This window comes from Dendrobates tinctorius, unplaced genomic scaffold (genome assembly GCF_039654945.1).
Source record: "Dendrobates tinctorius isolate UK_male_01 unplaced genomic scaffold, ASM3965494v1 ptg000103l, whole genome shotgun sequence".
Classification (NCBI taxonomy): Eukaryota; Metazoa; Chordata; class Amphibia; order Anura; family Dendrobatidae; genus Dendrobates; species Dendrobates tinctorius.
The window spans coordinates 19,455,310-19,467,443 of NW_027361771.1; the positions used below are offsets into that span (position 1 = coordinate 19,455,310).

The following is a 12,134-nucleotide window of genomic DNA, read 5'->3' on the forward strand; positions in this document are numbered from 1 at the left end:
TGCCAAGACACTGGCTCAGGTGTTTGTCACTGAGATCATGAAGCTTCACGGGGTTCCCTCTGATGTGGTGTTAGATTGGGGGACCATGTTTGTATTTAAATTTCGAGGGCCATTGTGTTCCCGTTTAGGGATGCATCTTTTTCCTTGGCGTTCCATCCTCAAACTAATGGCTAGACTGAATGCTTAAACATACCTCATATGTTTTGTCAGATAACCAGGAGAATTGGCCTGCTTTTTTAACACTCGCTGAGTTTGCTTTAAACAATCGTCGTAGCGTTTCTACTGGTAAGTCGCCATTTTTTGGCACATATGGCTTCCATCCACAATTCTGTTCCTTCAGTAAAGATGAGTCATTGGGGGTTCCTGGGAAGTAACAATTTTCTTCTTCGCTCTCATATGTGTAGGAAGGGGTTCAGAAAATTTTAAAGATCACGGGGGACAAATACAAACGTATGGCTAATAAAAACCGTTTGTCAGATCTGAACCTGGGGTGAATGACTTAGTATGGCTCTCCACCAAAAATATTAAACTGAACGTTCCTTCTTGGAAATTAGGTCCTAGGTTTATTTGTCCTTATAAGGTGGTCGACATAATCAACCCTGTAGCTTTTTGTCTCAAGCTTCCTCTCTCAAGATTCATAATGTTTTTCACAGGTCTTTGCTCAAAAAATTTGTTGCACCTGTGGAACTGTCACCTTTACAATCGCCGCCGGTTATTATTGATGGCAATTTAGAAATTTAGGTAGTAAAAATCGTTGATTCCCGTATGGTCTGGAGGAGAGGATGTAGGTGCTAGCATCTGAGACTAATGCCGGTAGATTGATACAGTCCTTTCATTTGGCCCATCTGGATAAATCAGGCCCTGAGGGTCCTGTGGCCCCTTGTAGAAGGGGGATTACTGTCACAAGTTGGTCACGTCCCGATCTGGGGTTAGAAAATCACTACGTATTGTAAATCTCAGATCTTCCATTTAGCCTGGGTGTTTTGTTTCATGTTAAATGGATTTCGTTTCCTTTGGTGCCGAAGAGGTTAACGCCCCTTTCTATGCTGGTTAGAATCTTGCAGTTCCATCTTACAATTGTTCCTGACCTGATCATTTCCTCTCCCTATAAAATCTGACCAGATCTTCTCTTCCTTGCCAGCGAAAGTTTTACTTCCAAGCTCCTTGGAGTCGCTGAGATGGCTGTTGCTGCTGGAGATTGTTGCAAGTTGTTTTGGGGTGCATGCTTTCCTCATTGCCCTATTCCTTTTTGGTTTATAGTATGTTTTTATACACTAGCATTTCTGTTCCAGGCCTCCTGGTAAGGGGGAGGGGACAGCTTAGGGCATAACAGAACAGTAAGGCTGGTGGCCCAGAACTCCTCACCTTCAGAGGTGACTTTGGCAGAAGGGATAGTTAGGATCCCAGTCCTGGGGACAATGCAGGGCCCCTTTCCTTATTTACGTACAGTCACAGTGTGACAATGGATAGATAATAGATATTAGATAAACTGATGGATAGACAGATAATAGATAGATCCATAATAAGTGGATGTGTGGCTAGATTAAAGAGATAGCGATTTAAATGGATGGAGAGATGATAGATAGATAATGGATAGATATGGGATAGATAGATATGACATAGATATAGAGATATAGATAGATATGGGAGGGATAGATAGACAGACAGACAGATAGATATGGGATAGATGGACAGATAGATAGATAATAGATAGATAGATGATAGATAGATGATAGATAGATAGATGATAGATATAGATAGATATGGGATAGATAGATAGATAGCTATGGGATAGATAGATAGATATGGGACAGATAGATAGCTAGCTATGGGATAGATAGATATAGAGATAGATAGATGATAGATTGATAGACAGATAGATAGATGATAGATAAATAGATATAGATAGATATGGGATAGATAGATAGATAGATAGATAGATAGATATGGGATAGATAGCTATAGATAGATATGGGATAGATAGATGATAGATATAGATAGATATGGGATAGATAGATAGATATGGGATAGATAGATATGGGATAGATAGATAGATAGATAGATAGATAGATAGATATGGAATAGATAGATATGGGATAGATAGATAGATAGATAGATAGATAGATAGATAGATATGGGATAGATAGATAGATATGGGATAGATAGATATGGGATAGATAGATAGATAGATAGATATGGAATAGATAGATATGGGATAGATAGATAGATAGATGATAGATAGATAGATAGATATGGGATAGATAGATAGATAGATAGATAGATAGATAGATAGATATGGGATTGATGGATAGATAGATGAGATAGATATTTGGATAGATGGACCGCTAGCTAGAGACCCAGCAGTAATCTTCTAGCTGAAGCTCTGCCCTCATATATGACCCCAGCTCCATGTAGCTGTTGTGCTGCGGTTTCTTCCCCAGGTGCGGCTATGGATCAGTCAGAAGGATCATGAGAAGCGCATTACCGCCGGCCCCTCGTCCATGTGTCATTCTCACCACGTTGATGCGTTTTTCAGTCCCCGGCTCGGAGGACTCTCTATAGGAAGCATCAGGTGCTCGTGTTTACATGCCGCACCAGAGTGTGGGGGATAGCGTCCGCCATGAGCAGACACCTGCGTCCGTCCCTGCGCCCATACTGGGTGCAGTGGTCACAGGCGGTGCCGCTCATCACTGGGCGCAATGCTTCGCGGGGTCGGGCGTCAGCTGTTGTTGGGGCTGGGTTTAGAACAGAGCACTCGTCCACCCCCTGACGGGAGATTTTATCATAGGGTCTATCATAAATATAATGTACCTAGAAGCACTGAGCGCCTGCAGATGGGGGAGCGCAGGCACTGTCCTGTCTTCATTTTCATTTCTCGCTTGGCTCAGAAGCGATGAACCGGTTAAACTGGAAAGGGGCGGGGTGAGCGGAGCTGTCAATCACACACCCGGCTTTCATCGGGGGGGTGTGTGCCAATGATTGGCGTGAGATGGGTGACGTCACTGTGAGGGGCGGGGATTGGTGCGGTGGACTGAGCAGGGGGCGGGGCGAGCGCCCGGCTGGCTGGAGAGTGGGGCGCTCGGCGGTGCCAGTGTCGGGGCTCTGCCTGCCGCCTGTCCGATGTGGGCGCCATCTCTCCGGCTATCACTGCCTGTCAGCTGTCCCGGAGTGGCTCAGAAATGGTGGCGAAGGACTTCAAACGGTGAGTGATGGAGAGAGAGGGGCTCAGGCGTCCCCGGTTGTGGACGGGAGGAGGGGGCTGTATACTCCACTGGCAGCATGCTGCCTCCCCTCCATGGCCGCCCCCAGCCAGCACAGTGTGCAGCACAGCCCTGCTCATTCATTCACAGGCTGCACACATGAAGCCCACGCTACCCCCACTCATTGCCTTTTTGGGAGATATGCTGTTCCTGCCCTGTCCCGGAGGATGGTTACCCGAGGGGTCCTCTATGTATACCACCCACCATATACAGGGTACAGCACGGCACTGATGCCTGCTATGTATACCACCCACCATATACAGGGTACAGCGTGGCACTGATGCCTGCTATGTATACCACCCACCATATACAGGGTACAGCGTGGCACTGATGCCTGCTATGTATACCACCCACCATATACAGGGTACAGCATGGCACTGATGCCTGCTATGTATACCACCCACCATATACAGGGTACAGCATGGCACTGATTGCCTGCTATGTATACCACCCACCATATACAGGGTACAGCGTGGCACTGATGCCTGCTATGTATACCACCCACCATACACAGGGTACAGCACGGCACTGATGCCTGCTATGTATACCACCCACCATACACAGGGTACAGCACGGCACTGATGCCTGCTATGTATACCACCCACCGTATACAGGGTACAGCATGGCACTGATGCCTGCTATGTATACCACCCACCGTATACAGGGTACAGCATGGCACTGATGCCTGCTATGTATACCACCCACCATATACAGGGTACAGCACGGCACTGATGCCTGCTATGTATACCACCCACCGTATACAGAGTACAGCATGGCACTGATGCCTGCTATGTATACCACCCACCATATACAGGGTACAGCATGGCACTGATGCCTGCTATGTATACCACCCACCATATACAGGGTACAGCACGGCACTGATGCCTGCTATGTATACCACCCACCATATACAGGGTACAGCACGGCACTGATGCCTGCTATGTATACCACCCACCATATACAGGGTACAGCATGGCACTGATGCCTGCTATGTATGCCACCCACCATATACAGGGTACAGCATGGCACTGATGCCTGCTATGTATACCACCCACCATATACAGGGTACAGCACGGCACTGATGCCTGCTATGTATACCACCCACCATATACAGGGTACAGCATGGCACTGATGCCTGCTATGTATACCACCCACCGTATACAGGGTACAGCATGGCACTGATGCCTGCTATGTATACCACCCACCGTATACAGAGTACAGCATGGCACTGATGCCTGCTATGTATACCACCCACCATACACAGGGTACAGCACGGCACTGATGCCTGCTATGTATACCACCCACCATATACAGGGTACAGCACGGCACTGATGCCTGCTATGTATACCACCCACCATATACAGGGTACAGCACGGCACTGATGCCTGCTATGTATACCACCCACCATATACAGGGTACAGCACGGCACTGATGCCTGCTATGTATACCACCCACCATATACAGGGTACAGCATGGCACTGATGCCTGCTATGTATACCACCCACCGTATACAGGGTACAGCATGGCACTGATGCCTGCTATGTATACCACCCACCATATACAGGGTACAGCATGGCACTGATGCCTGCTATGTATACCACCCACCGTATACAGGGTACAGCATGGCACTGATGCCTGCTATGTATACCACCCACCGTATACAGGGTACAGCGTGGCACTGATGCCTGCTATGTATACCACCCACCATATACAGGGTACAGCGTGGCACTGATGCCTGCTATGTCTGCCACCCACCATATACAGGGTACAGCGTGGCACTGATGCCTGCTATGTCTGCCACCCACCATATACAGGGTACAGCGTGGCACTGATGCCTGCTATGTATACCACCCACCATATACAGGGTACAGCACGGCACTGATGCCTGCTATGTCTGCCACCCACCATATACAGAGTACAGCATGGCACTGATGCCTGCTATGTATACCACCCACCATATACAGGGTACAGCATGGCACTGATGCCTGCTATGTATACCACCCACCGTATACAGGGTACAGCATGGCACTGATGCCTGCTATGTATACCACCCACCGTATACAGAGTACAGCATGGCACTGATGCCTGCTATGTATACCACCCACCATACACAGGGTACAGCACGGCACTGATGCCTGCTATGTATACCACCCACCATATACAGGGTACAGCACGGCACTGATGCCTGCTATGTATACCACCCAACATATACAGGGTACAGCATGGCACTGATGCCTGCTATGTATACCACCCACCATATACAGAGTACCGCATGGCACTGATGCCTGCTATGTATACCACCCACCATACACAGGGTACAGCACGGCACTGATGCCTGCTATGTATACCACCCACCATATACAGGGTACAGCACGGCACTGATGCCTGCTATGTATGCCACCCACCATATACAGGGTACAGCACGGCACTGATGCCTGCTATGTATACCACCCACCATATACAGGGTACAGCACGGCACTGATGCCTGCTATGTATACCACCCACCATATACAGGGTACAGCACGGCACTGATGCCTGCTATGTATACCACCCACCATATACAGGGTACAGCACGGCACTGATGCCTGCTATGTATACCACCCACCATATACAGAGTACAGCTTGGCACTGATGCCTGCTATGTATACCACCCACCATACACAGGGTACAGCACGGCACTGATGCCTGCTATGTATACCACCCACCATACACAGGGTACAGCACGGCACTGATGCCTGCTATGTATACCACCCACCATATACAGGGTACAGCACGGCACTGATGCCTGCTATGTATGCCACCCACCATATACAGCGTACAGCACGGCACTGATGCCTGCTATGTATACCACCCACCATATACAGGGTACAGCACGGCACTGATGCCTGCTATGTATACCACCCACCATATACAGGGTACAGCACGGCACTGATGCCTGCTATGTATACCACCCACCATATACAGGGTACAGCATGGCACTGATGCCTGCTATGTATACCACCCACCATATACAGAGTACAGCATGGCACTGATGCCTGCTATGTATACCACCCACCATACACAGGGTACAGCACGGCACTGATGCCTGCTATGTATACCACCCACCATATACAGGGTACAGCACGGCACTGATGCCTGCTATGTATGCCACCCACCATATACAGGGTACAGCACGGCACTGATGCCTGCTATGTATACCACCCACCATATACAGGGTACAGCACGGCACTGATGCCTGCTATGTATACCACCCACCATATACAGGGTACAGCGTGGCACTGATGCCTGCTATGTATACCACCCACCATATACAGGGTACAGCGTGGCACTGATGCCTGCTATGTATACCACCCACCATATACAGGGTACAGCGTGGCACTGATGCCTGCTATGTATGCCACCCACCATATACAGGGTACAGCACGGCACTGATGCCTGCTATGTATGCCACCCACCATATACAGGGTACAGCACGGCACTGATGCCTGCTATGTATACCACCCACCATATACAGGGTACAGCACGGCACTGATGCCTGCTATGTATACCACCCACCATATACAGGGTACAGCACGGCACTGATGCCTGCTATGTATACCACCCACCATATACAGGGTACAGCATGGCACTGATGCCTGCTATGTATACCACCCACTATATACAGGGTACAGCATGGCACTGATGCCTGCTATGTATACCACCCACCATATACAGGGTACAGCATGGCACTGATGCCTGCTATGTATACCACCCACCGTATACAGGGTACAGCATGGCACTGATGCCTGCTATGTATACCACCCACCATATACAGGGTACAGCACGGCACTGATGCCTGCTATGTATACCTCTCACCATATACAGGGTACAGCACGGCACTGATGCCCAGACGGGTCCTCTCTATGTATAATACCACCCACCATATACAGGGTACAGCATGGCACTGATGCCTGCTATGTATACCACCCACCATATACAGGGTACAGCACGGCGCTGATGCCTGCTATGTATACCACCCACCGTATACAGGGTACAGCACGGCACTGATGCCTGCTATGTATACCACCCACCATATACAGGGTACAGCATGGCCCTGATGCCTGCTATTAATACCACCCACCATATACAGGGTACAGCATGGCACTGATGCCTGCTATGTATGCCACCCACCATATACAGGGTACAGCATGGCACTGATGCCTGCTATGTATACCACCCACCATATACAGGGTACAGCATGGCCCTGATGCCTGCTATGTATACCACCCACCATATACAGAGTACAGCATGGCACTGATGCCTGCTATGTATACCACCCACCATACACTGGGTACAGCATGGCACTGATGCCTGCTATGTATACCACCCACTATATACAGGGTGCAGCATGGCACTGATGCCTGCTATGTATACCACCCACCGTATACAGGGTACAGCACAGCACTGATGCCTGCTATGTATACCACCCACCGTATACAGGGTACAGCACAGCACTGATGCCTGCTATGTATACCACCCACCATATACAGGGTAGAGCATGGCCCTGGTGCCCAGATGGGTCCTCTCTATGTATACCAGCCATCTTATACAGGGTAGAGCATGGCACTGGTTCTCCTACGTATGCCACCCACCATATACAGGGTAGAACATGGTACTGGTGCCAAGACAGGTCCTTTCTGTGTATACCACCCACCATATACAGGGTAGAGCATGGCACTTGTGCCCAGACGGGTCCTCTCTATACCAGCCATCTTATACAGGGTACAGCATGGCACTGGTTCTCTCCTATGTATACCACCCACCATATACAGGGTAGAGCATGGCACTTGTGCCCAGACGGGTCCTCTCTATACCAGCCATCTTATACAGGGTACAGCATGGCACTGGTTCTCTCCTATGTATACCACCCACCATATACAGGGTAGAGCTTGGCACTGTTGCTCACACTAGTCCTCTCCTGTGTATACAACTTATCATACATAATAGAGCATGGCACTGGTGTCAAACTGGTCCTCTCGTCATGTATACCACCCATTTTATGCAGTGTAGAGCAAGGCACTGTTACCCAGACAGGTCCTTTTACCATGTATCCTACTCATCATATACAGAATAGAGCATGGCGCTGGTGCATAAACTGGTCATTGACACCTGGTATACATGATCAAAGGATGAGCCTGTTTTCCTGGGAAATGACATGTATGTATGTGTGTATGTATGTATGGGTGTTATATATATCGCATCAGGAGGGCACACACGCAGGATTTCCATTACAAACAGAGAGATATACTCACCTTCCGACGGCCCTCGATCTCTCCACGCTCCCGGCATCTTCTGGTCCCAGTAATGCTTAGTGCGAAGGACCGGAGATGACGTCACTTTCGCAAGAGCGCGACGTCATCAGCGGTCTTTCGCGCAAAGCATTACTGGGACCGGAAGATGCCAGGAGCGTGATGAGAGGAGGGAAATAGTCCGGGGGCCGTCGGAAGGTGAGTATATCACTAATTTTTTTTTTATTTCAATTCTATTTTTTACAGGTTTATGATACCCAGGGCCTGGAGGAGTGTCTCCTCCAGACCCTGGGTATCATCGGCACATTGAGCGCTGCGCCGGTCATCTCCCGGCTGCATCGCCGCTGACCTCCGTGCGGCAAGAGATGACCCGCGGCAACCGTCGGGAGATCATTGGCTAGCGCCGCAGATCTCCCAACGGTAGCAGTGGCATGGGTCGTTCGAATGCCGCGCCAATTCGCGGCTGGACTGCGCTTGTCGCGACCAATCATCGACGCGGGATTTCCATTACAGACAAACAGAAGTAGACGATTATATAGTAGATAGATATATATATATATATATATATATATATATATATATATATATATATATATATATGTGTGTGTCTCTGATCATGTATATCATGTGTCATCATATGCAGAGCAGACCATGGCATAGAGTCATGGCCAAAAGTTTTGAGACGGCAATTTTGGTTTTCACAAAGTATGCCACTTGAGTGTTTTTAGATCTTTTCATCAGATGTGTTTCTAATCGGTGTTCATCACAATTTCTGTCCTTTTGTTTGTCCACCTTCGTTTTGAGGATCGACCTCAGGTTCTCAATGGGATATAGATTTTGGGTTTTTCCTGAGTTGAACTGAAAATTTCAATTTTTATTTTCACCTAAACACTTTTGTGTTCTGATACGTTACTCCATCTTTTATGATGGAAAAATCATTGTTCTTCAGCAAATTGCTCTTGAATTGTTGGGAGAAGTTGCTCTTGGAGGATGTTTAGACGCCATTCTGTATTCATAGCTGTGTTCTTAGGCAAAATTGTGAGTAAGCTCACTCCCTTGGATAAAGGACAACCCCATATATGACTAACACGGGACTCATGGTAGCAATCAACTTTTCTTCAATCATTCTGCCATATGTTCCATCAGAGAGTATAACTCCAGTCAAATCACTGTCCTTCAAAGTTATTTTCTCAGATGATGCCACCACCATAGAATCATCTGACAAAAAGATCTAAAAACACTAAAGCAGCAAATTTTGCGACAACCAAAATTTGTGTCAGTCTCACAACTTTTGGTTACTAGTAAACTTTCATTTAAATTCAGCAAAGTAATCTGATCTAACATGGCAGCGGTGCCCAGACTTGACCTCTCTCCATGTATAAAACTCATCATGTATACAATAGAGCATGGCACTGGTGCCCAGAATAGACCCCTCTCCATGTATAACGCTTATCATGTATACAGTAGAGCATGGCACTGGTGCCCAGACTAGACCTTTCTCCATGTATAACACTTATCATGTATACAGTAGAGCATGGCACTGGTGCCCAGACTAGACCTTTCTCCATGTATAACACTTATCATGTATACAGTAGAGCATGGCACTGGTGCCCAGACTAGACCTTTCTCCATGTATAACACTTATCATGTATACAGTAGAGCATGGCACTGGTGCCCAGACTAGACCTTTCTCCATGTATAACACTTATCATGTATACAGTAGAGCATGGCACTGGTGCCCAGACTAGACCTTTCTCCATGTATAACACATCATGTATACAGTAGAGAATGGCACTGGTGCTGAAACTAGTCCTTTGGCTTTTTCTTGCCTTCCCAGCTCCAGCGCTGTGTTTCCACCATAGCCTGGTCTCTTTTGTTTGGCTGCAGCGTTGTCAGTGTCAGACAATCACTGAGCTCAGTGGCTCATGACATTTATAGTGGCAGGGCCGCTGAAATCTTGATTGGCCGCCGCTCAGTAAAAATGGCATCAGCGCTCCAGGCAGAGACTGGGTGAGAGGTGGAGACACAGTGCTGGACCTGGAGAGGGCAAGTAAAGAATAGATTGATTGGCTTTACTCTGAATTGTGCCGGGGATAAATGGTTTCTTGAAAACTGGAAAACGCCTTTTAAGAAATCTCTAATATTTCATTTATTCAGTATAGCTCATGCTACCAATGCCCAGTCTGGTGTGTCCTACACTACATCCTGTACCGGTCCACAAGTGTTCCCATCATGTCTCCTATGTATGTATACGTGTATGTGTGTGTGTGTAAAATATATTAATGGTACAGATGCACAAATACGCTATGTGGCCAATGTGTTATGCGTCAGCACACTTCGTTAATGAATGCCGGACATGAGTTCCAAAATTGCTGCATACGTTAAAAACATAAGGTACTTGGTTAACATTTTTTGATCACGAAATGAAAAATCCATCCAGCTATGTCAAGGTGTACCTTTATTTTGGATGGTCCCCAACTCTAACGACTCGCCACTCCATGTACCGAGGTCTTATTTGAAAACTGGAAGAGGTGGGATCCAGGTAATGTCTTTCAGGGAAACATGGCTGGACCAGGGCACTTAGCCTTGGAGGGGGTCAACCCTTCTTGCACACCTTTAGTATAAGATGAATGTTCAGGTGAGGTAAGTGATTAGAATGAAGAGCTAAGCCTGGATCACATCACTTGCCAACTTCTCATGACCTCTGTTGGGGCACATCGAGAGGCGAGTCATTACAGTTAGGGACCATCCAAAATAAAGGTACACCTTGACGTGGTTGGATGGCTTCTTCATTTTTTAATCAAAAAATGTTAACTACCTTACATTTTTGATGTGTGCAGCAATTGTGGAGTTGATAATCACAGTGTACTAACACGTAGTGTAGGTATTCTTTCAGGTTAGCCATTGTATTAAAGGGAACCATAAAAGCTCTGTGTATCTACTTATTGATCATATTTAGACACTTTAACCCATAAATGTTTTCATAACTTTGCAATATTTCATCTTTCCTATTTTTTTTTTCTATGGATTCTGGAGTTTCATTAGATCCTTAAGTAATGCATGTGTTTTATTAGATTTGTAGATTGCAAGACTAGATTGAGAATTCTGACTTGTGCCCTGACGTAGGGTCAGTAGCTCGAATTGACTTTGTGCCTAGGAAATCTTGTAGGCTGGCTGTAGCAAAAATCCAAGTTGGGCACCACTTGTTTCAGGCAGGTGGGCAGAGCTGAATGCCAACATGAGACTAGATGGCTTACCTCATTGTGAGGAGGGGGGTAGAGGTGATGGTGTTCTCATCGATTGGCTTCTCTATTGACAAGGCAGCTCCATCAGTGGCAGGTTGGGTCCAGACCTCCTCATTGGTGCAGTAGCCTGTATGGAGAGAAGACTTGGATTGAGATCTTTAAGCCTGAGTGATTCTTTGGACTTCAGGATTGTCTCTGGCCACTCATCTCATCATGTTCACCGTTGGAAGGTAGCCTCATTTATTTAGCACTTGTGGTGAATATTTTTTGTGTCCTGGTAAGAAGGGTGGACTCTTATGTATAGTTATATATATTTTATAATTATATATATGCATCTTTTA

The 12,134-nt window shown here is 47.1% G+C and overlaps 1 protein-coding gene across 2 annotated transcripts in view; it reads left to right on the forward strand.

The window, feature by feature from the left end:
- Nucleotides 1–3,038: 3,038 nt before the first annotated feature.
- MMD (monocyte to macrophage differentiation associated) overlaps nt 3,039–12,134 on the forward strand; it is a 56,191-nt gene continuing 47,095 nt past the window's right edge. The window contains exon 1 of one of the 2 annotated variants that reach the window (XM_073588113.1): nt 3,039–3,202. In XM_073588113.1, coding sequence (XP_073444214.1) covers nt 3,180–3,202 — 23 coding nt within the window. In that variant the 5' untranslated portion in view covers nt 3,039–3,179. The remainder of the gene's footprint in view (nt 3,203–12,134) is intronic. The other variant, XM_073588112.1, reaches the window with a different exon arrangement.